Source organism: Coloeus monedula (genome assembly GCF_965178545.1).
Source record: "Coloeus monedula genome assembly, chromosome: 6".
NCBI lineage: Eukaryota > Metazoa > Chordata > Aves > Passeriformes > Corvidae > Coloeus > Coloeus monedula.
In genome coordinates, this window is record NC_138786.1 from 16748079 (window position 1) to 16772332 (window position 24254).

A 24254-nucleotide genomic window follows, 5' to 3' on the forward strand; every position below is an offset into this window, starting at 1 on the left:
GTGTTCAGGCTGGCAGAGCACGCTTCCCATCAGCAGCGACACACTTCCTGTCATTTATTTACTGATAGTGCAACATTGATCCTGGGCTGCGATCCAAAGCCATCTTCCTAGAAACATTGCACCTTTGGGGGGTCACAGGGAACTGTTCAGATGACAGCACGAGAGAAGTTTGGTTTAACGCTGTGATTTTTGCTGGGCTTTTCTCCCCATTTTGTTGTAAGGGGCTCTTTGTGTTCTTCTTGTGGAGCCACAGCCCACATGTCTCCCGGCAAGGGAATCTGCATCTCCGAGCCCAGTAGTAGTGCAGGAAAGGGAAATACGTGACACACATCCCACCACCTGACCCCAGGCAATACCTTCCCAGGGGATTTTGTGGGTGACTCCAGACATCTTCCTGTGCCAAGAGCTGGCTGGCTCTGCCTGGTAGTGATGCCCAGGCATCAGGTTTCTACCTCTCTCGCAGGATGTATTTGCCTTTCCGGTACAGGTCGCTGCTGAAGTGGATGGAGAAGCAGAGGAATGAAGTTAGGATCATCCCATAAACCTAAAGGGAAATAAAGGGGACAGGCATACAATTAAGTGTGTAACTGATTATGATGCTCCATCTGTGCAAATAAGTGGTCATAAATATTGCCTGTTGTCACATTTTTCTGAAGAGAGCTGGTTTTCAGTGAAGTGGTGAACACCATTTCTGACATGGGAGTTAAAAAAAAAGCAACACACGGTTAAAACATCTGATTGGAATTAGCATGGCACAGCTCAAACCTGGCCCTAAAAATACCAAGAAATAAGACGAAACCAGGAAACTCAGGTTTCAGTTCCTGCCAAAGAACATTCCCCTATGCAAACAAACATATCTCTCTCATAATAATAGCCTTTTGTAAAGGTACCATAGGGAGAAAAAACCACAACACCCATGTATTGTTTGAAGTAAAAACCCCAACAAAACAAACAAACAAACAGAGCCATAAGCCAACCCCAAACAGTTATGAATGCAGAGGACAGTGTGCTTCCTGTCTATTGTGATACTCTGCCTAGTGTATCACACATCAGGATTAACACAGGCAACATATCCAAGGTAAGGCTGCTGTAGGAAGGATAATGAGGGCTGTAACAATGTGCTCTTTCCTAAAGCATGCCCTAATGTGCTAGTGCCTTTGCTTGCAGCTTGATCTGGGGATGTGTGTGCACTGTTGGCTGAGGGACAGCGACATCACAGCAGCTATAGCCCTCTTTACGTGCTTCCCTTGCATCCTGCCATCACAATAGTGAACCGTGCGGTGAGATTTCCTCTAGCACAGGCTTCAAAGACAGCTGCCTTATCTGGCTATAGCATCAAGCTGTGAAAAAAGTATATCTATTATAAAAATGCTCCCGCTTCTATCTGAATATAGCTGCAGTGAAATTCTCCCTGTGCTTGAGAAAAATTGGAAAGTGACACCAAGTATTCACACATGACTTTACATTTACAGCTCCATAGCAATGCCTGATGGTTTTCCTAATTTACTGCTAGCAGTATAAAATACAAATTTTTTGTTCCTCTGGGTTTTATTTAGATGGAGGATAATCTTCTAATCCATAATGGTGCCAAGGTGAACACAAGGCATAAAATGATCTCCAAACACACTTTTAGTCAAGAAGTGTCATCCCACCTGGGGAGCAGCATGGAGATGTCACAGCAGATCAAACCTGCCTTCATGGAGGAGAAAGGAGTCTCCTGGCACATGCTCTTTTCTGGTGTGCATCACCACATGTGCAGAGTCCCTGTGTACAGGTAATTACAGTGATACACCTCTGCCAAACAGTGGGTGGGCAAACGAGAAGGCTGATTTCAATTAGTGACCCTCTCCAGCTCCAAAGAGACCACACCCATGCAGCCCCTGAGTCCCTCACCATTGGAAGACACACTCCTCTTGCAGCATTTAATTTTTTCTTTTGTTGCCCCCCAAATAGGAATCAAATTAAGTTCAGAGCCTTTCTACACAAGCCATACTCTGAAGACGATTTCACCCCTCCTCTGCATGTTACTCCTTCAAAGACAGAACCTGGGGGCCCAGACAACACACTCTTCCCCTCTCCTTTGCAGCTTGCTCTTTATGAGCCTGTGATTGACCCACCCATTGCCTGAGATGAATCTTATCAGCTTCATTAGTGGTCATTAATAGGATGAGACCATCCCTTTCTGCACAGCTCTCCATCTCCACTGCTGGTGCTCAGTAGTTTTCAAGACCTTCCAGCTCTGGCTGCACAAGCGACTTCCCAGGTTGATCTAGGAGGCAGCAAGTTTCCTAAAATATGGAGGCTTTACTGAATCTCCTTTTCTACCATTGCTGCTGGCTTCCTACATAATCCACAAGCCCCCAGCGAGGTGACATGACCTCTCACTCACAGATGAAGTCATGTAGGCAAGCCTGAGTGGATGAAATGCAAGTGCCGGTGCATCCTGCTCCCTGCTCCCAGTTGCCATGCCTTTCTTGGGCACAAAAACCATGCATCGAGGCTATTCCTGCAGGAAAACCCCTCCACCTATCAGCCTGGCCAGGTTGCTGACCCTTTCCTGATTTCCATGTTGGAATCCACCACTGCTTGTTTCTCTGCTGCCAGCCTCCAAAATCACCCCAAATCCTAGCTTCTGGGGGCTAATTTAGGATACTTTTCCCTCACTGGATCCTGCCTTTCAGAGCCAAAATGTGAAAGGACAGACACTGTTACCGTGAAGCCAATGGCGATGCCCAGGAGCGAGAAGACAAAGTCCATGTGCTTCTTCAGAAAGTCCTGCATCTCTCGCAGGCAGTCCTGGGAGGAGAGAAACAAACACTCCTTGCAGCACAGCAGCAGCTTGGTGGGGGGCTTTATCCCCACAACAGCACTTCCGCAGCCTCAGAGAGGAAAGGAGGCAAGAAAGGGGTGCAGCATTGTGCAGCTGGGCAGTTCTCCCTTTTTCTGCTGCTGCTGCAGCTTCGGAAGACAAACACCTGTGTGTTTTCTGTTACTACAACACGCCAATGATTTTATTGGTGCGATGCCTTTTGGACTGTGGGGGATGTGTGCTTAAGAGTGGTCATGCAAAAGCTTTTTTCTTTCCACTCACTGAAAAACGGGAAGAAGGAAATGAAAAGATAGAAAAGCAGAGCACACCGTGATGCCAAATGCATTCCCCAAGGTTACTAATGAACAGCTCGATTTTGCGAGGTGCTGCAAGTATTAATATACATTAGCCTTAAGCATGCCAATGGCCCCACAGAAATCCCAGAGCTGTTAGCCAAGAGAGCCATTTCAGAAACGCAAGAGCATGCCCTTGATGAAGGGATTTGCAGAGCGAGGAAAGAGCGCTCAAAGCCAGGAGTGAACGCAGCGCGGCCACCAAAGCCTGCAGTTTCCTGTTTTACACAAAGCACATCCTCCCACCCACTTCCCCAGTGAGGGAAACGCAGACCACTAAGTGGGAGCGATGGAGTGGCCATACGGTGCCCAGCTTTGTTCTGCTCTCCCTTCCTGCTTTTTGAGCCGAGTTCGGCCCTGCCCTGGGATGAGACATTCCTGGAGGCTGTGCTTTGAAATGCTGCCCTGCGGGCTGACGTGTGCCTGTGCATCACGGGTGCTGTTAGCACTTGACATCTTTACCTGACAACGATGGGACCCTGGGAGTGTTTGTAGCGCTGTAGCAGTGTGGTTTTGTTTTTCCTAGAAACACCCTATATTGATGCTGGTGGCTTTAGCTACTCTGGTGGAAGAAAAATAATCATGCATAGATTTGCTCGGAGAGTATGAAGTTGTAGCTTCAGTGCACAACAGTCTAATACTGGTGGCTTCTCCAGCAGCCTCACTGAGGTACTTGAAAGAGGAGGAATGAAGTATGCTTGAGGAAGCTACTACTGCTGGGCATCATCACCCTGCTTCGTGAGTTTCTCATTTTAATACCTATTTAATGCCCCGTGAAAAAAGGAATTACATAAAATTCCACATTTGCTGTTAGTGGAACACATTTTAAGTGTCAGAAACGTGTCACATGGAAAAGTCGAACAATTTTTTTGTGCTCTGATACATGCCTGTGATATCTCACACTCTGCATGCACAGGAGATGAACAGGAAGCTGAAGGGAAATGACAGGCTGCAGAAGCATTTTGAAAGCTTTCTAAAGCACTGAAGGAAACTGCATCTGTAGGTCTGAGAGCTGCTGATCCACCAGGGCTCCTCCTCCTAATTCACAGAATCATAGAATGGTTTGCATTGGAAGGGACCTTAAAGATCTCATGTAGTTCCAACCCCCCAGCCATGGGCATGGACATCTTTCCCTAGACAAGGTTGCTCAAGAGCTCCATCCTGGGTGGCCTTAAACACTGCCAGGGATGGGAAATCCACAAATTCTCTGGGCAACCTGTTCCAGTGCCTCACCACCCTCACAATAAAGAAATTTTTCCTAATATTTAATATAAAACTACTGACAGATTCAAGACATTCCCCCTTGTCCTGTCACTATGCCCTCCTGCAAAAAGTCCCTCTCCATCTTTCTTGCACCTTTCTCCCTTCAGGTACTGGAAGGACACAATTAGGTCACCCCCATGCTGTCTCTTTTTCAGGCTGAACAAAAACAATCCTCTCAGCCTTTCCTCACAGGAGAGATGCTCCATCCCTCTGCTTATATTGGTGGCCTCCTCTGGACTTGCTCCACCAGCTTGATGTCCTTCCTGTGCTGGACCCCAGAGCTATGCACTAGTCCTGTACTGTGTTCAGTGTTATTGAAACAACAAAACCCCAACAAAACAAACCCCAACCCGTTTCAACCCCAAACCATGAAAAAGCCACAATTCTCATTAACACTTTAGCACCAGTGAGGTTTTGACAGCTAGAAAGCAGAGGCACAACCCCACTACGGCGTGGGAGAAACCTTTCCCTTACCTTTCCTTCATCGTGAACCTGGCTGGGTGGGCACGTCTTGTGCTCAACATTGGTTGTGTCCCCAAAAGTAGAGTGCTTCCCACAGCACAGGAACTGGAAGAGAGGGAGAAGTTTGCCAGCTGCTTGCCAGGGCTCTCCCCTTGCTACCAGCTGCTGCAGTAGGAGGTGCTGGCAATGGGCCCCTGATGCCCCAGGCAGAGCCACCCAACCAGGGTAGCAAGGAGCAAAGCATGCAGGAGTCCACAACTGCAGCAATGCAGGCTAAAGTCAGGGGAGGTGGATGGATCTGGCCTCCTGCCTGGGACTGGGGCCAAGCCCTCCCTTTGTGGTCATACTAATGCTCACTGTGGCTGCTCTGGAAAACCCAGGAATGCAGAGACTCATGTTTCCAGTGATTGTTATGGGCTGGGGGGATCCCCAGCAACACCCACCATGGAGCTGGTTTCCTGTAGCTGTGGTGCACTGGACAGTTTGGAGCTCTGGCAGAAGGGAAAAAAAATAGGAGAAGAAGGACTGCTTCTCCACTAATTCAAGTGGCTAAAACAAGCAACTGGTGAAGCCAGGCATTGTGCCTGGTTCTCCTTGTCAAATGGGACCCTGGGAGTGCTGCTCCACAACCCTAAGAGCAAGCACTTCCATGCCTGGCCATGGCTCTGAGGGCTACCACCACCACCACTGACTGCAGAGGAACATTTGCCCTCTTCCGTGTTTTGAGAAGCACGGATAGAAACAACTTTGGAAAGTACTTGTTGTGACGATTTAAGAAAACACAGAAGGATACAGGGAGTTGCGTGGGAGGTGTCTGGAAACAGCTGAGCAGAGCTGACCTTCCCATCCAGCCTTGCTGTGTGCCATGAACTCCCTCCCCAAACAAGCCCTGCTGCGTGAGGGAATGGCATCTCCTTTACTCAGCAGGGATTCAGGAGTTTCTCACTATGGGGGACATCCTCACTCATCTCCTGTGGCTTCAGGGGCAAGTGTCCTCCCTGTGCTCTGAGTAACCACCCTTGCCCACCTGCTGAGCTACAGAGAAGTCCTCTATGCCAAAGGCATCCTGGGTGGTGGTTTTTGGGAGCCTGAAAGCAGTCTCCAGCTCTGTAAGAGGCCACATAGCCTCCAGTACTCCTCAGACACAGGCTTGAGGGTAAATAGGAATAACCATATGCAAATATTACTGCTGGAGTATGTGGAAATCCTGCCCTCTCTACTTGACTGCTTGTACACATTCTCGCACCACAGATAGGGAGCAGGGCACAGGGGCTCCTGAGACAGAAAATACTATGGCAGCTGCAGTGTGGCAGCTTTGTAGATGTTGCACCACAGTGATGCTCAGAGAGGTGACCCTTTCTTCCTGTTAATAATCTGGTTGGTCAGACCTGGGAAAGAAAGAATGGGAAGGGAGGAGCAGACTCCACAGCAGGCTGGAAGACTCAGTTCTTGAGGAAAAATGGCATTGCAGCATTCACAAGGCAGAGCACAGGTGTCAGCCCCAGCCTGCCAAAACCCTTGGGAAGATACCCCAGGGCAAGGTTTTCTGCTGCAGGTGAAAGACAACTTACTGCTTCATGGATGGCCGTCAGCTCGTGCCTCCTGAAACTGGAAGCGTTCCTCCTCACCTCCTCGTACACGAAATCGTACACATCCATCATGCTGTCTTCCACCTGCAATGAAAGCAGAGGTCTGTACATACAAAACACTGATTGCAGTCGTCTTTGGAGGGAATTGTGCTCTGCTTGATTTCCACAGAAGCTCTCCCAGGTATAGCAATACAAGCAGTGCATCTACTAAATGACTCCCAGGCAGCAGCAGGAACTGGTATGTGACCCACCATACACTAAGGAGCCGGGGTCTCACCAGCTGATGGCTGGAGCTTTTGTCCATTTTGAATTTAGTGTCAGAGAAGAACTTGGGTGCCTGCGACCAGTGTGCCTCTGAGTCCCTCTGCCAGGCAGGGCTGATGCCATCTCCCCATCCTGAAGGTGGTACTGTGAGGACAGGCACACATGACCATGAGATGCTAAAATACAAAGGTGAGAGGACCTCACAGGGTTAGTATTATCTGAGTGGCAGAGCCATTTCTCTGAACAGTCAAAAAAATAACAGGAGTGATTCAGTGGTGAGTCAGACCCTAAATATTTACCAAATGTGTGAGAACTTGAAGCTTGACAGATCCCAGCCAACTCCTGCTCGGGTGTCAGAGGAAAAAAAAATATGACAGTTGCCTTCAGTGCCTGGAGTCAAAACCTTATTTCTTCCTTTCATATTCCCTTGCTTCCTTAGCAGCACCACTCTGAGTGGGCCTGCAGGCAGTGCTTGTCTTTCGAGAGGGAAAATCAATGGGAGAGACAGGCAGAGCGGGTGGCCACACAGGGAAGTCTCTGGGAACAGAGCCATCTCTCAGCAAGCCTTTGCAGCTCAGTCTAAGGGTACACACTTAGAAATTACTCTAAGGAATAAAACCCCAGCACTCCCTGCATAGGGGTGAAACCAGGATCATTCATGGTGGTTACAGCTATTACTGCAATATTGCTTTGTCCTGCCCAGCTCTCCAAACTGCAAGCAACAAACGGAGGGTGATAATCAGGGAGAGAAGGGTTGAGAAGATTACCTGTATCCAGATTGGCTCTGTGCCTCCAGGAATAGAGTTTGAAGGCACACATCAGAAGATTTTCCATGGCTACCAACATGGCATAAAAGTAAGAGTACTCAGTCACAGACAGGGCTCAGATATTAGAGGCTAAATACTCCAAATACGAAAAAAATACTCCATAGCAAAATGTGTGACACTGAGCTGTCCCACACAGGTGAGGAAGGAGGATGCTCCTTTTGTCCCCCTGGTGTATCAGAGTGCATGAAGTGGGGTGGGTGCAGCAGTAAGACCAGATTTCTAGATGACTTCTGCACCAACCTTCCCCACAGCAAACCTTAAAACCCAATAAAAAGGAAAACATCCAAGCTTTTCTAACTTCTTGTGGGCCATGCAATAGCTCTCCAGAAGCAGCAATTAAATAAATGGATCCAATAAAAAGAATGTCCATTTCCACTGAAGAATTGGATTAAGAATAATGAAAAAAGAATAATCTTTTGAGCTCCTCTTGTGGAGAAAGGAACAACAGAGCAGTGGGCTTCTTAATGTAAGAGATTATTACCTTTTAAATATCCTGATCCCAGTCTAACATGCAGGAATAAAAACTATTTTGTGCTGTGACAACATACATATGTGTTTTGGTAAGGGAACAGTGCTGCCTGTGCATTTTTTGTCTTTTCACATTTACCGTGAGGGTCAGGATGCTGAGCTTTCACCCAAAAGACCTCAATTTGGTTGACTTAAAAAATAAAAAAAAAGAAAAAAGGGTTCAAGCAAGTGGCTATGTTCAAACAAGGGTTCAAGGGTTAAAAGCAATCCAGAAATTTAACTACTTCTAAAGGTCTCCTGAACACTGGGCCAGGATATATTGGGAGAGCTGTTTGAAGGATAAGAGTGGATAGGAAAGGACTGAACGAACAAGAAGCCCATAGCAAAATTATGGCTGAAAATTATTCCAGCTGTTGGAAACAATAATGGAAGAAACCACAAGCAGTCATCATTTCACAGCCAGCTCAGCTACAGTGATGGAGGTGATGATGGTAATCTCCAGGTACAAAATGACTGCTAAAGACTTCAACTGCACCATTTCTGAGCTTGCTTGTGAGCTGACTTCTCAGTTACCTCCTGATTTTTTAATTTTCATTTTGTCAAGCAGCCTCCAAGAGCTAAAAACACGAGGCACTAAATGGAAAATGTTTAATAGCAATAATTTCCTTTTAGAATATGTGTCTGGGCAAGCCTAAGAGTACAATTTGCTGATTAGTCATTCTCAGCATTTCTATCTAGCAATTATATCTAGCATTTATATCCAGACATCATCTGAATAGGCTATTCAGATCCTAGTAAGGGAATATCAAACTCTAAATCCATTTTTTAGAGAGGGAATTGCTTGTAGTTCCTCCACATCATCTTTCTGATTTTTGCTAGGATCATTTGATTTTGGAGGGAAAAACTGCTGTTTTCATAAAACACAGTGGCCTGTTTTCAAAGACTACTGCAGACAGCTTTCTCATTTAAATATTTCAGAGGTGGATATATAGTAAAATATCTCAGTATTTATCACTGGCTGTTTCCTTCTGTGCAGAAGACTGTGCCACAGAGCATACAAGAGGTCTGGTTTAATAAGAGAAGACATAGGAGAGCAAAACATCACACTTTGCTGCCTGGGATGGGGTTATGTTTATACTCAGAGCTGCAGCCAAGCTCTGAAGCACCGGTCATGCACGGCAGCATCTATCCAGCCCAAAATGTCGTGCTCGCTCATGCATGCCTGATGATGTAAGAATTAAAACCTGAAAGTGTGAGACAGTCACCAGGTGGTTTCATGACTTAACTGCAACATTGCTACAGCCAGCAGAAGTTCAGCCCCGTATTTTCCTTTGATCCAGCTCCTAACACAGTAAAGATCTAGACTGCAGCACTGCTTTGTACTCAATTGCCATCCTCAACAGATTCCCATCACACTCTTCAACTTGAAGTTGATGGGCAACTTCAGGTCCATTCCCTCGATATAATTTTCTTTTTCTGTGTCTTACACCAGTTGCTGGGGGAAAAAATATTCAAAATAATCAGGGTACTTTTGGTCATGGTTAAGCAAGAGGATGCCTTTTGAGGTTGAGTGCTTACACTGATACTGTTAATCATGAGCTTTAAGATAAAGAGCTGCACTCCATCACTTCAACAGTACTTAGCATGCAATGAGCTGATACAGCTGGAGAAGAGAAAGTCCATCTGCTTTTTGAAAGGTCTTACACTCCTCCCACACACAAGCATCATTATGGTCAAGTGAATTTTCCTGTTCCTGGTGACCTGCTGTGATCCACTGCTGGAGGAGTTCTGCTGGACAAAGCTCTCCCTTGGAAGGGGACTGTACCTGCAGTGCTTGTCAGTAAGAAACACCAAGAGCTGAAGATAATAAAGCCTCAGCTGGACTCTGGTTAAGAAAAATCTCCAGCTTGAGTGATATGGAGGTTACACCTTACAGAAATTCTTTTCTTGGAAGAAGCTGGGTGAAATGTTCCAGCTCTAAATCAGGTAAACAATTGCTGCCTCCCACTTCTGTCTGCTTTCCTTAATGAAATATTCATTTAGGAATGATATTGATGGGCTGCTGGATACAACAAATGGAAAATCACCACTGAAATTGATGCAGCTGACTCCAACTGACTTAGTAAGTACCATTTTTCATCTAAAGTAAAAGAAAAGAGGAATTCTGAGATTGTTTATCATCCCCTAAATCCTTTACCCCCAAGAAGCAGAATGTATGACTGCAGGAAGACATGTACTCCAAGCAATTAGAGTTCTTGCCCTTGGCTATTGAAACTAAAGCAAATTTCCACCTTACCTTCTTCAAGAGGAAAATTGACATTTCTGACTTAGGTTATTTATCAGGATAATTTTTACCTGTAAATGGATTTGGAACAGAAAGATGAGACAAGGTCTGCCTTGTTCCTGATCTCTTTGCAAGCAAAAGGTGCCAATGAGTCCCAATCCAGCTGCCAGTGAATACCTGTGCCTAGGCAACCTGGAAGTGTCAATTAGGTGGAAACCACTGTAGACTTGTACCAAGAGCAATGGTCTGAGTCTTAGTGAACCATCTTTGCAACTGCTGCTGGGCAAAAATCCCACTGCAAAGCTCAAGCTCAAGGAGAATAAAGTGAAAGGAGATGTCAGGATTGTCTCAAAGACAAGCCCACCTTCCTCCGTTTCGATAAACAGGAACACTCTTGACATGGCAGAGGAGGAAGACAAGCATGGGAAGCAGGAGGAGGATGCTCATCTCCTGTGGGTCTTTGTTCCTTTGAGGAACCAAACCGAGAACATGCAGTGCAGGCTCAGAAGAAACTGCAACCTCAGCACTTCATGATCTTTCAGCGTCACCAAGAAGGATGCACTCACCAGCCTCACGCAGATATGTCCCTGCAGAGGTGGCTACCACAGACTCCCCCACTCGGCCATGAACTGCAAGCTAGGCAGTTAAGAAGTGAAACTGGAATAAAGTAGTTAACTCACTCAAAAATCTTCCTTGCTCCAGCAAGAAAAACAGTTCTTCATTTTGCTGTCTCTGTCTTCCCTTTCCTCCCCAGTGTGCAGAAACACATGTGTACACAGCATGTCAGAAACAGGGGTGGGAACAGATGCAACAGCTTGGGTTTGGGCAAAGCAATGATGCAACTGCAGTGAAACAGGAAAGAAAGCCACTCTGGGGGCTTTAGCCTGGTTGCAGAGCAACTCCCATCACATGGATCAAGCACATGGTAAGACAAGCTTCCCCCATCCATGCTTGATTAAGCCCTCTCTAACTCAGTCACTGCAGCTGGCTGAAGGTTTATATTTCCTTCATTTCATGTCAGCTCCCCAGCCTTCCTCTAGCCAGCCATTCCCAGATGCAGAAATCCAGCCAGTGCTGCAAATCAGAGCAGCCTTTGACATCTCCCATGGAAAAATGGCACAAGATAAGAAGGTGCTGCTCCCCCTCTGACTGACAGTGCTCACTGGAGACCACTGATGCCAGAAGATCGAGATGAGGCTTTTAGCCAAATAGTTTTCACCCTTTTTTCCCCCAAATCTGTACATACATACAGATTTTGTATCTATCTATACATACATAAAAAAAGCCCCAAACCAAACCATATGGACTTCCCTCTACTTTCTGGTATTGCCAGGGAACCAGGCAAACCCTGACCATACTTTGGAACATCGCTGAGGAAATACATAGAAGGAGACAGACCAAAAACTGCTGTGGAACAAAGAACTCAGAAAAAGCAAAACCTCTTTCTCTCCAGCCTCAGCACTTCCATCCAGTCCTTGCACAAAACACTTAAAACATGAGAAAGTGCTGAGCTGTTACACTGCTCACCTCCTCCTCATTTCCTATCTCCATATCCCCAAAAGAACAGCAAAATTCTAGCTGCGTGGGTGCTATACATCCCTCTTGGCCAGTGGGCAGGGGGACATCAGAGCCTCATACTCAGCCAAGCCATAAAACCCAGAGGCCACCTCTGTGCTACTCAGATGCAACATTGCTTTGTGTCTGTGACAGAGCACCAGATGCTTCATAAGGAAGTGCAAAAAACACAGGCAGGCAGTTAATCAATATCAACAAAGATTTTTTTTCCATAAATCCTTCAGTTCTGTGGCTGCACACCTGCCAGTGTCACCAGCCTCAGATTATCAAGGTCCTCTTGGGGGTTTTTTGGACTAGCTTTTTTATCTTTGCTTTTTGCTTTTTTTGTTTTCAAAAAAACTTAAAATTTTCAGTCCATTTTATAATAGAACTGCAAAGCCAACAAGCTGCCAAGGGCCCACACTGACCTTCTGTGTTACTGTCTTTCAAAACACACAGCCTGGCAATTTATGAACCACCCCTCCCCCCCAAAACTGTGGTCAAATTATCTCAGCCATCCCTGCACCCTTACCTGTAGCACTTGAAACCAGTGCCAGGCAAGACTGCTTCCCAACAGAAAGCACTGAACAACACTGAAAACAGTTTTAGTTTAAAAACCAGTGGTGTCAGCAATAGAGCCAGCCCCAGGACAGCCCTGTCACCTCTGACTGGGTGGTGGCTGTCCTGCTGGGGTGAGCATCCTATAGGTGCATGAAGGTTGGAGGTGCCACAGCGATGGCAACCATCCAAGTGGCCTCAGGTGCCACGGCTGACACTGCTGGAGATGGGAGCTCCAGCTCCGGCTCTGCCACAGAAAGCAGCAGAAACAGGGCCATGTGGGTTCAGTGCTGGGGCAGCCATAAATTATAGAACCCGTGAGTGCAAATGTGTGGAGGCTCAGACAAAGGAGAGCAGTGTCTCGCTGGGGGGAGTGGGCCATTGCTGGGTTGTGAGAACATAAACACTGGGAAAGAGGCACAATATTTAAAAACACTAAGGAAGAGGGAGGGGTTTCCCCCTTTTTTTTTTTTCCCATGGAGCTCAGAGACTTGGAAAAGCTTGGTGCTTTTAAATTGATTGTGCCTGCTAGATTAACAGCAAGACCAAGGAGCACATCAGATTGTTCACAGCGTTCACATCAGTGATTTTTGTAAACGCACTTGGAAGACCCCTGTGAGGGGCTACTATCCTGATCCAGCCCCACTGAATCAAAACCCAAAAGGAAACTCCCTGTATGCTTCAGGGCTGGCTTCAGAAAGCACCTGAGCACACCTTCAGCTTGTGTTTAAGTCCCACTAAAATCTCTAGGATTTCAGCCTGCATTTAAGCATTACCCACAGATGAGACCAACCAGACCCTGCAAGACTTTGCCCTGACACACACTGGACACAAATACATCCTAGGAAATCCACTGAGGAAGGACCTCTACAGTCCCACTTAAGTAATTATCTAGGAAGTGCTGGGTTGTTCCTTACATACCTGCAGAAACAAGATGCATGTGCTGGTTTTATGGTCACTAAGAGAAGATTTCCCTCCTGGAGACCCAGGCAATGCTGACTCTGGTTTTGCAAAGGTGCTGCTTGGGAGGGAGACCCACAGACAGAAGCACTGGTTCCATATGCAGGGAAGGGAGGAGGGAAGCTGCTTTGCTCAAGAACAAGACCCATGTCTTGAGATCAACAACCAATGTTTGTTATTTAACAACTGCAACTGTTAATTCCAGCCATGTACACCACGGCTGTTAGAAAATCACCATTTCAAAAGGTACCCCCTTGCTTGCTAACAAAGCATGGAAGACTCCATTTCCACTTCCCAGCATGAGGAGGGGAGAGCAGACAAGTTCCTCTGGAGAAAGCAGAGCAAGGCTGCAGGAGAATCAGGGTGTAGACAAATGGCTTGTATTCCCTGCCAATAAAAAGCTAAATCCTCACATTTATTCTTCAAGTACAAGCAGTGCAGCACAGAGGGGCTAATGCCTTTCCACTTATGTGGAGCCAAAAGCCACAGGTGAAACTCGTTTTGAAATCACCCAGCAACCTGAGAAACTGCTTGATAATTAAGAGATCACCATATCATTGCAGCTAGTGCAAATCCAAGCAACCTCTTTATTCAGAGGCCATGGTGAATCAGGCCTTTACAGAAATATGGACAACTATTTGCACCAGTTTCAAATTCCTGAGTTGGGAAATCGTAATTTAATCCATTTTACGCTTTTACCTGTGAACAAATCTCTGTAATTAAAATGCTCATTCTGTTGCGAAACTCCTTTTATGTTGCAGCAATTTTAGTGTCACTGACCCACCCAGCTGTCCTGGCTTATGGGGCCAGGGCCACAGGGTTGCTGGAAGGACCAGCTCAGCTGCTGCAGAGAAAGGGAACAGCAGAAGGCGATGTGGAATAGAAACTCCTCTGGCTTCTTTCACAGCAGGGCCCAGAACATAACCCCAAACCTCAGGTTCAACAAGGCAAAGTGCCGGGATTTGCACTTTGGTCAAGTGAGGTCAACAACCTCATGCAGTGCCACAGGCTTGGGTAACAGTGCCTGGAAAGGGGCCCAGTTGAAAAGGACCTGAGGGTGCTGGGTAAGAGCTGACAATGAGCCAGCATGTGCCCAAGTAGCCAAGAAGGCCAAAGCATCCTGGCTTGTATCAAAAATAGCTTGGCCAGGAGGACCAGGGCACTGATTGTCCCTCTGTACTGGGCACTGGTGAGGCAAGGCCACACCTCGATTCCGGTGTCCACTTCTGGGCCCATCACTACAAGAAAGACATGGAGGTGCTGGGGCGTGTCCAGAGAAGGGCAATGGAGCTGGTGAAGGGTCTGGAGAGGAAACCCAGTGATAGGGAGCTGGGGTGTTTAGCCTGGAGAAAAGGAAGCTCAGGGGAGGGAGACCTTATTGCTCTTTGCAACTACCTGAAAGGAGCTCGTAGCCAGGTGAGGGTTGGTCTCATCTCTTAGGCAACAAGTGACAGGACAAAAGCCTCAAGCTGTTCCAGTTTCAGGTTGGACATCAGAAAGAATTTCTTCCCTGAAGGAGTGGTCAGGCATTGGAATGGGCTGCCCAGGGAGGTGGTAGAGTCACCATCCCTGGAAGTGTTCAAGAAATAACTGGATGTGGCACTTAGTGGTCTGGTCTAGTTGACAAGGTCTAGTTGATCATTTACAGGCGGGACTCGATGATCATGAAGGTCTTTTCCAACGTTAATGATTCTATGATTCTATTTTTGTGTTGGTTAGTAAGTCTACCAAGTATTCTATATGGCAGCTGCAAGTACAGCTTTGCTCCAGCCTCTGCAGACAGGTTTGTAAAGCAGCAGTTAATGGGTGAGAAGAGAAGGGAAGCTGGGGAGGAGGAGGAGGAAGCAGCAGCCCTCCCCACCAGCTGTGCTGGATGTGGCACGTCTCTCCTGCATCCCTCTCTGTGTTCCACGTCCCTGCTCTTTTTGGCCACGCTGTGAATGACAGAGGGACCTCACTTAAACAGACAGCAGTTTGTGGGAAAGGAACTGCCATAAAAATAACTTCGGAAAACAAGATTCAGCTCTTCAGCTTCAGGGACCAGGACTTCCTAACGTGACTGAAAATCATCCGAAAACCTCATGATTTCTGTGGTTACCACAGCAGTTCCAGCAAAGACGCTTGCGTAGGGGTCATCCCATCTCCTCTGTCCTCCCATGCATGTCAGTCTCTTGTTCATTTTGATTGCGCCACTGTCCTTCCTCAGACAGGTTTGCAACACTTCCCTACCAAGACCGAGGAGGAACAATTGTGATGCAACCTTTTAGGAGAAAGCACAATAAATCTCAGGTTCATGACTGCTGCATGTCTGGCATACATCACTTTAAGAAAACAGACTATGGTGACATTGAGTCCATCTGGAATGCGGATAACTTGAAATTAAAACATTTGACATCCGTCTGAAAGAATTTGTCCAGTAGCTACAGAAGGTCAGGAAAGCAGAAAAGAATGGGAAATGAGAAGATTCATTTTGTTTACAGTGCCCAGGTCTGAGAATATAAAATATTTACAAATAACTCTTCCTTTCTCCCTGCCCAGCTTCTCTGTAGGAAGTACTGTAAACAAGGCTCTGGAACAGCCACACAGGCAAAAAGGGCACTTAGTTTTCGTCATGTTCAAACAACATTTCTATCTATTGTCTCTTGATAATAACCATCAGAACAATTTTTCAACTGACTACTGGGCTTTACTTTTTCAGATGATTTTCTGTAAGAGGGGTCTGCTTTCTGAAGAAAATGTAGATTTTTTTTTTAATATTTTTCTTACCAACAGCAGTAAACCACTGAAGCATCTGCCATGGATTAGTGCAGGGGAGACCTCTCATCCCCAGCTTGCAAATGAAGGGGAGGACTCTGTTTTCAGTGCTGCCTGTGTTCGGCACCTTGCCAGTAGGGAGGGAGAGGACAGGAGCTACTGACACCAGCTCCCAGCTGGCATTTCTAAAATGAACAGCCTAATTTTCTGTCTGGCATTCCACTGGAAAGTCAGTGTATTTTTCATGGGAAAAATTGAAATTTCTGTTCTAGCCATGAACGTGGGGGCAGTACCCCCTCGGTGCTCTTAGTGATTCAGGCATGTGTAATGGCCATATTCATCCATATTCAGTTTTACATCCTCAGTTCAGTTCCTTTCTTGATAGCTGTGTACATCCCATTAAGCTTACAAGACACCCACCCACTTGGCTGGGTTTGAGTTTTCCCCCCCCAGATTACCACAATTAACTATTTTTGAGAGTACTGACATGCAGTAGGCAGCAGAGGACACCTGCTTGAATTTGGTTCTTTATTTTGAGAAAGTCAAGCCAACAAACAGCTCTATAACGAGACTTCAGAAGTCTTCCCCCTGCTTCTCTCAATTTTCTATATCACTGTGCTCCTGTCCTGGAGGGGCAGACACACCTGCATTTCTTTCTGTCACCCACATTTCTCTCTCACATCTGCATTTCTCTCTCTAGTGAGACAGGTTGCTTTTCAGTCCAAACTAAATTTCCATATGTTCTGTAAGTGACACTTCTAATTATATCTTCCTCATTTGTATTCCCTGCTTCTCCTTGCATTTTAGGAAACAGAGAAACACAAGATGGTCTCTAATGGTATTCTTTTTTTCTGTTGTCAGAAACAGTGCTGGTTTTCTTTGCCCAGAAAGTAAACTTTTTACAAAAGCCCATAATTTTGCCTAGTGGAAGCTGTTTTGCTTACAGAAACCCAACCAATTACTAAAGCTAACCATAACCATGGGTGCATTTGTGGGCAGGGCACTCAGAGAAAAAAAAACCCATGAAAATAATTTGAAGTAAAACCAGATGTAGTGATTAACAGATATACAAAGTAATTCTCCTTAAAAATTTTTCAGCACAATATTTTTTGAAGGGCACATCCCTGTATTAATCCAACAAACAACATTTTTCTTGTGATCTTTTTATGCCCTGCACCATGTATGTGGATTAAAAGTAAAACTAAATAGTCTATTTGGAAAACACAGTTTCACAATGCCAACCAGACACAGTTTCTGGTGCCATTTCTCCTTTACTAACACCTTTGCTTCAATCTACAATTTAAATTTAGCAGAAGAAGGAGGGAAGTGTGCTCCCTTCTGTGTTGGTCATGAGAACAAAATTATTTCCATATTACATTGTTAGTGTGAATGTAATAAATGTTGATAGTTTTGCCTGAAACAATAAGAAAAAAAAAATGAAGAGGCTGTGGAAAGATATTTTTTCATGGATGTGTCAGCCCTGATTGAATCCACTTCAGCCAGTTAAGTGTACATATAAAAGATGCTGTTCTGCCATCAGCACTCAACCCTAGCATTTCCAAAGCAGTTGGACAAATTCACAGAGAAAAACCCAGGGAGAACATTGAAGGCAAAGGCACCAGCAGGTGTCACCAGGAGACACCTGGGCCACAAGCTGCTGGCATCTGAAAAAGCATTGTTTTGTGCTTGCTGGGTTTTTATGCTGTTAGCTTGGCCAACAGCAGGTCAGCCAAAAATCTCCTTGGCCAACAACTTTAGCCTGGTCCAGTGTAGCCACCTGCACATTTCAAAGGATTTTCAACTACTGTGGGCACTGGCCAGCTCTGGGAAAACTTTCTAGAGAAGCAGGACCTTATCCCTCACCTTAACCTTGACTTCTGCTTTCAGAAGGACTGGGTTTTAATTTATGCACAGGACATTGAACCATTTGGGGACAGGTCTCCTTGTGCCCAGCAAAAGCAATTGCCACAGTCTCTGGGATTTTGATGGAGCTGTGCTCTTCCATCACAGAAGGAAATCTCAAGACCAGCCTTCTGACACACTGGTCTTTGATCCCTCACAATATCTGTAACCCTAAAATGATGAGCTGGCAGCATCAATCCCTAATCCACTGGGATGATGTTTCACGTTATTCAGATCCTCATAGCTGCCCAGAACATTGCAGGTTATGGCATGTGCCTGGGGCTGGGGAGGAGCAAAATAGAGACAGGGACTGAGCCACTGCATGAAACATCTATCTCTGAATTATTTAGGTACTTGCCTAAAATACCAGTGTTCTGCTTTCAAAAGAAAGATGTCATGATTTTTTTACACTTCTGAGTCTTCTAAATTTTGTATTTTTTAAGTGCAGGGATGCAAAAAGGGGAATAAAGACCAACTTCCCCGGTGCCTCGCATCTCGCACACCACCCTCTACAACAGCACCAGCAAGCTCTGGATTAACAATTCAAAACCCAACTTTCTTCCAAATTCAACCTCCTACAATCTTCTCTTTCTGGTCCAGCATGATAGTGACCCAAAACACCATTTTTCACTCTTGTGTTTTTCCTGTACCACTGCTGCATGTTAATAAACACATCTCCTGGGTGTTTCTCCTGGCCACTGCCAGAGACAACCCGAACAACCTGCCACTGCCTTCGAATAGAGGCTCCCAATTGACATTAGCAGGAAATAGAACGAGCTGGAAATGACTTTTCAAAAGTCAAGCATCTCATTTAAAACAAAACAAAGCAAAGCAAACATCCCCTGTAAAAAAAAAAAAAATCCCAAAGCTAATGAGATTTGCATTTTGTTTTGCCTTCAGTGCAAAGCATTTGCCCTGCATGAGGTTTTCCATGGCTTCTCCCTTCAGATGATCCCATTGAAGAGGCAGCTGATGAAGGTGACCCTGTTCTTCCAAGGGATGGATGCAACAGAGCATGGATCTGATAGACCTCAATATGGATGTCTTAATTAACACCAGATGTCCCTTTCATGGGAGAAATAGTTGCTACAAAAAAAACCTCTGACGAGATGCTGGTGGTATTTTCTAGCAGCCAACACTTACCTCTGTGCTGTGTGTGTATCTCCAGCAGGCAGCTGGGATCAATCCACAAAAGGCCAGAGCAAAACAGAAAAATCCCTGAGGATAAAGACAAAAAATACCAACAGTTACAGCCTGGGGAGAAAAATAACCATTTGCAAACACAATCAGGACATATTTAATATGCTTGTTTGAGCAAGTTTCATTAAAGTTTAAGCATCACCTTCTTTTAATATCCCTCATAATGTCAGTTACTTAAAAGAAATTACACGGACAATAATGTGGTTCTCCATCAGGAGTCCTGTAATTACACTGTGACCAATTGAAAAGTTTGACCAAAAAACCAGGCAGCTTCCTGCAGAGCAGTTATTCTATTCTGCCCAAATTCCTACTGGACAAAGAAAATAAGGTATAAAAACATGATATTTACAGTATGCTCCCCTTCTGCTGCAGGACTGTGCTCCAGAATAGCATCTCCTTACTCATGGAATACAATCCCCTGCATTTAAAACTTGGCTATTGGCTTCAAAGAGGGCAAACCCCACACAAATAGTCCATAAAGAAGCAAATAATTGGGATAGAGAGAAATCAACCTGCTGTGGAAGAGGAGCTGGACTTACTCTGTGACCAAGGTGGCAGCTCCACGGCCAAGCTGCCTTCTTTAGATCAGCACCATTCTAGTTAGACAACAGGATGACAGAAATACAATCAAGGCCAGAAACTGACCCTGAAGTGTCTAAACAATAACAGCAATGATGCAGGACGTGGCTTGACTTTTGTCTTCTTCCCTAGGCTTGCAGAGCTGGAAGTTACATGCTTTTATTTTTATTTGAACAAATCTGGACCAAAGAACCCACACACTCTGATATAAAAAGCACTCGCCTGCTGTGACAGCTGGACCAAATGATCTTGTTCACATTAAAAAAAAAAAAAAAGGAAGGAAGAAGTGCCTGTAAAGTGTTTGAAGGCTAAATGGGCTCATCAAATATGAATCTATGGCTTAGTCTTGGAATGACAAAAGATGATGAATAAGCATCAGTTGAAAATTAATACCCTTAAAAGTTTTTCCATGAAACTGTACCTCTTTCAACACAACAGTATGTGGGAAACTTAGCCAGCTGACTGCATATTATTTTGATTTCTAATTTTTTCTATGACTGTTTTTGTTGTATGATATAACTGTAATAACTTGAAAAAGTTTAAATCTTTCACGAAATTTTACCAAATTCAAGCTTAAGAGAGGAAGAAGAACATTGCTTCTACCAGTTCTGCTTCACAAAAAAATTTGCTTAAAAGATATAGTTAATAAAAAAAAGCTCCAAACTCATGCATAAGCAGAAAGAAAGGAAAACGTGTTACTTCAAATCCTGGAAATGAAAGTGAATGTGCCAGTAAACTCCTTTTTCTGGCTCTTGTCCATCTGCTCTGTTTCTCTGCACTTTCCGGGGACTTTGCTCCTGGAACAAAACGGCCATTGGTATTTCACCACTTTTTTGGGGCTGCCTTGTTTCACGCTCTGCATCGGACACTGGGGAAAACCCTGGTACAGCTCTTACGAAAAATATTAAATTATGTATGTCCAGTCTCTCCTTTCATTTATTTTTTGGCAGCTGCCTGGCCATACAGCTGATGAGATCACTCGTTGCCTTGCTAGGAGCTGAAATGCGATTACAGAGGACCCTAAAGGAGATGAGAGGAAAAGTCTGATCAAACGCTGACATGACAAGGGGGTTACAAGTCATGAAGATGTGGAAGAGTTAGCAGGGCAAGATATCACAGACCAAAACTCCGCTGGAGTGGGGGGTTCAACTCCTGCAGGTACAGCACAGAGTGGAGGGAGGAGGTGAGGTTACACAGGCATGTTAAGTTGTTCTTCAGTAGGACCAGACCCTGCATTTTGCACTGCCTCCAGCAACTTCCCCACCAAACAAATGGCATTTTCACCAAAATCAAGTTCAAAGACAGGAAAATTAAAAAAAAAGAAAATTAGTCAGATGGAAAAACCAGCACTGAGAGCAATGTAAGCATTCTTCTGCATATCATTCCATTAAAGTTACAATTGTGGGGACCCACCATGAACCCAGAGAGCGTGAACAACAGGGTGCCAGTGACAAACCAGATTTCTTCCTCTGTGATCTCCCTTCCTTCCCCCACCAGCTCCAGCACTTACAACATCTCTCTGGGGCCAGAACCCCCAGCAGATTAAAATCCTCCTTCTCATCTTCCCTTCCTCATCTCCACGCCACGTCTCAGTCCTTCATGTTCAGCATCAACTCTCCCTTTATTTCTGTCTGATTTTTCTGGGAATACCAAAATGCAACCCCCTGGGAAGCTCCCCATCCACCAAGCTGGTGCACAGAAATTACACGGCTCCGAGAACATCTTATAAATGAATTATAGCCTGCTTTTTCACTCCCCAGCCAAAAGGCTTTTGGAAGAGCAACTTTCTAATTACATTAGAAGACATTTGGAGGAAAAAAGAAAAAGGCAATGTGCAGTTTGCATACAAAATATGGAAGGGTCGAGGCTGGTTCACCATCTCCCAGACCCTTGGAGTTCCTCAGAGCCAGCCACAGGCTGCTGCCTGCTCCCTTTGCAAGAGACAGCCACATCAGCCCTGTGGAAGGCTGTCACCAGGCAGACATCAATTACTCTTTTATGAATGACCTTGTTTCCATGCTTGCTGCAAGGAACAATTTCTCTTCCAAAGACTTGGCAGAGCCTGCAGGAACAGCACCCTGTCTGTTGGCTGGTGTTTCTTTTAATTCACCTTTCTGATGCTTCTCCTTTGGTGAAGGGGGTCAGCTTTGGATGAGGGAGGGATCCTTTAGATCAGACTGGGTTCTGTAGCTCTGCCAAACTCCCACACTTCCAGGGAAGGAGCTGACCTCTGCCCTGCTCTGCTCCAGCTGCTTTTTGGTGCTGCTGTGGTCATGGCAAGGGTCAGCTCCCTGCCAGACTGCAGAGCCCAGGGGGAAGGGAAGGGGGGAGCAAACTTCAGATTGCATCCATCAGGTTGTGTCCCTCCCTGCCTGACCGAGTTCACCTAAAAGCACGCAATGTTTTTGCCCTTGCACAGAGCAAACATGAGTCAGTGACATCAGAAAGAGGAATCTGTCCTCGGCACCAGCTCTGCCACTGGCACACAGATGCCTCACTCAGAAGTCTTGCTTCATGAGGGAGAGCACAGGAGACAGATTAAATTAGAAAGAAAGATGCTGACGTGTGCTGCAGTTATATTAAGGACCCTCTACACACTGGCCTACACCTGGGTATAATAAAGCAAACAGCCTGTGCTGTGTGCTAGCCCTACTAGCTCATCAATCTTGATGAAAAACTGGGTTATACCGGGCATGCACTGAGGCTTTTTCCACTGAATTTTTTTGGAACATCTGCTCTATCCTGAACACAAATTTTCCTCTATACAAGTCAGGTTTTAGGCTGTAAGAATTTCAGCTGGGATATTATAGTTGGAATGTTGCTCCCTGTTTTTTCTTTTCTTTCTCTTTCTCTGTCTGACCAGATAACAACACATGATGCTTTAAACCTCACCGGTGCTGGAGTCTTTCCTTTGTACAAACAGCACTAGGAAAACTGCTGTTTTCCTTCCTTTTCCTGCCCTTCAATAGCGACACGACCTCCAGGGGCTTTGAGAGCTGCAGGATATTAACATTCACGATGGCCATGGATCACCAGAAAGCAGGGTTTGCCTCAGCTGGAAAACAGTCAATAAGCCTGTTGCTATTCTCCCTGTTTAAGAGGAGCTTCAGGGGTAATATTCCTGGAATTTAGAACATAACTTGTTATCCTTAAGTTCTCAATTACTTTCTTGGAACCAGCTTCCTCACAAGCAGCAGTGGATGCACAGTAGCATCTGTCTGGTCTCATGATGCTGCTAATGCAGCTACAAGACAATCTCCTGAGACGTGTATGCCTAAACCAGTTTGTCCTGCTCTGGTTTCTAAGCACTGTGCACCCATAACCGTAATTAGAACAGCACCAGTAAGGCCTACAAAGACCAGAGACCCCTCCTCTGTAGGCACACAAACCTCCAGACAGCCAGGCAGCAGGAGCATATAAAATCAAAACAGACAAAAAAGTGCTCCCGTAAGCCCGTCTGCATCCTGGTCAGCTTTTCCCCAGGGTGGCCGGTTTACCAAGTGGCATTGTGGTAAACTAGCCACACTGATGCAGACATCCCCCAAGCATGGCTCTGTTTCCTGGACAGCCACAGATGTGAGGCAAATACTCTGATGTCTTCCCTCTTTGATTAAAGAATGAATTAAATGGTCTTCTAAATAAGACACACTCTATGCAGGGAGGAAAAGTCCTTTAAAATCAATAGCGGGGGAAGATGAAAGATTCTCTCTGTTGCAGAAGGAGGAAAAAAACTCCAAGCACCAGGGCTGATCCCTCCTGTGAGCTACAGCCCAGCAGGGATCAGCAGAACTGGACAACACTGTGACAAGTTTTGGAGCCCCACAGGGCCAAACCCCACTCCTGCCTGCGATTACACCTCGCTGCAGCCGTCAGGGCTGGCTCTCCCTTCCTTTGCTTCTTGCTGGCAGAGCAGAGATTACAAGTGTGGCCTGGGAAGTGGGAACTGGGGTGAAAACAAGCAGCGAGCTGGGCTTTGGTGGAAGATACAGTTGGGAGGAGAGGGGGCGATTTTTAGGAATAGGTAAAGCCCCCCCTGTGTGATTTAAGACGCCGATGAGCTCCTTGAACACTTGGAGCCGAGAATACTGTTGCTGGCGGCCAGCTCTTGGGTGTCTGCCAGGGCTCCCGTTAATTCCTGAGGGCTGGGGACGTGCCACCAGCCCGCAGGGGTCACGGGGGCTGCTCCCGTTTCCGGCGCGTTCCGCAGCATCTCCCGGAGCGCGCGGGGAGCGGCAGCGGGCGGCCGGCGGGCCCGCGGCCCCCTCCAGCGGCGGAGCGCGGCGCTGGACCGGCCCCGCCCGGCTGCCAGCGGCCCTCTCGCCTCCCGCCCCACGGCTCGGCACGGAGGCGGCGGAAACAGGGCTTAAGGGCAGCCGAGAGGCATCCCGTTATCCCTGCTCAGAGCAGCGTGGCGTGACGGGGAAAGTT

The 24254-nt window shown here is 46.1% G+C and overlaps 1 protein-coding gene across 1 annotated transcript in view; it reads right to left on the reverse strand.

Annotated features, from left to right (window-relative positions):
• Positions 1 to 448: 448 nt before the first annotated feature.
• The window catches only part of TSPAN32 (tetraspanin 32), a gene marked incomplete at both ends in the record, with an annotated part of 29072 nt that continues 5266 nt past the window's right edge, over positions 449 to 24254 (reverse strand). The window contains 5 exons of the mRNA XM_082284165.1: positions 449 to 544; positions 2713 to 2796; positions 4900 to 4992; positions 6459 to 6560; positions 19191 to 19265. Coding sequence (XP_082140291.1) covers positions 449 to 544; positions 2713 to 2796; positions 4900 to 4992; positions 6459 to 6560; positions 19191 to 19265 — 450 coding nt within the window. The remainder of the gene's footprint in view (positions 545 to 2712; positions 2797 to 4899; positions 4993 to 6458; positions 6561 to 19190; positions 19266 to 24254) is intronic.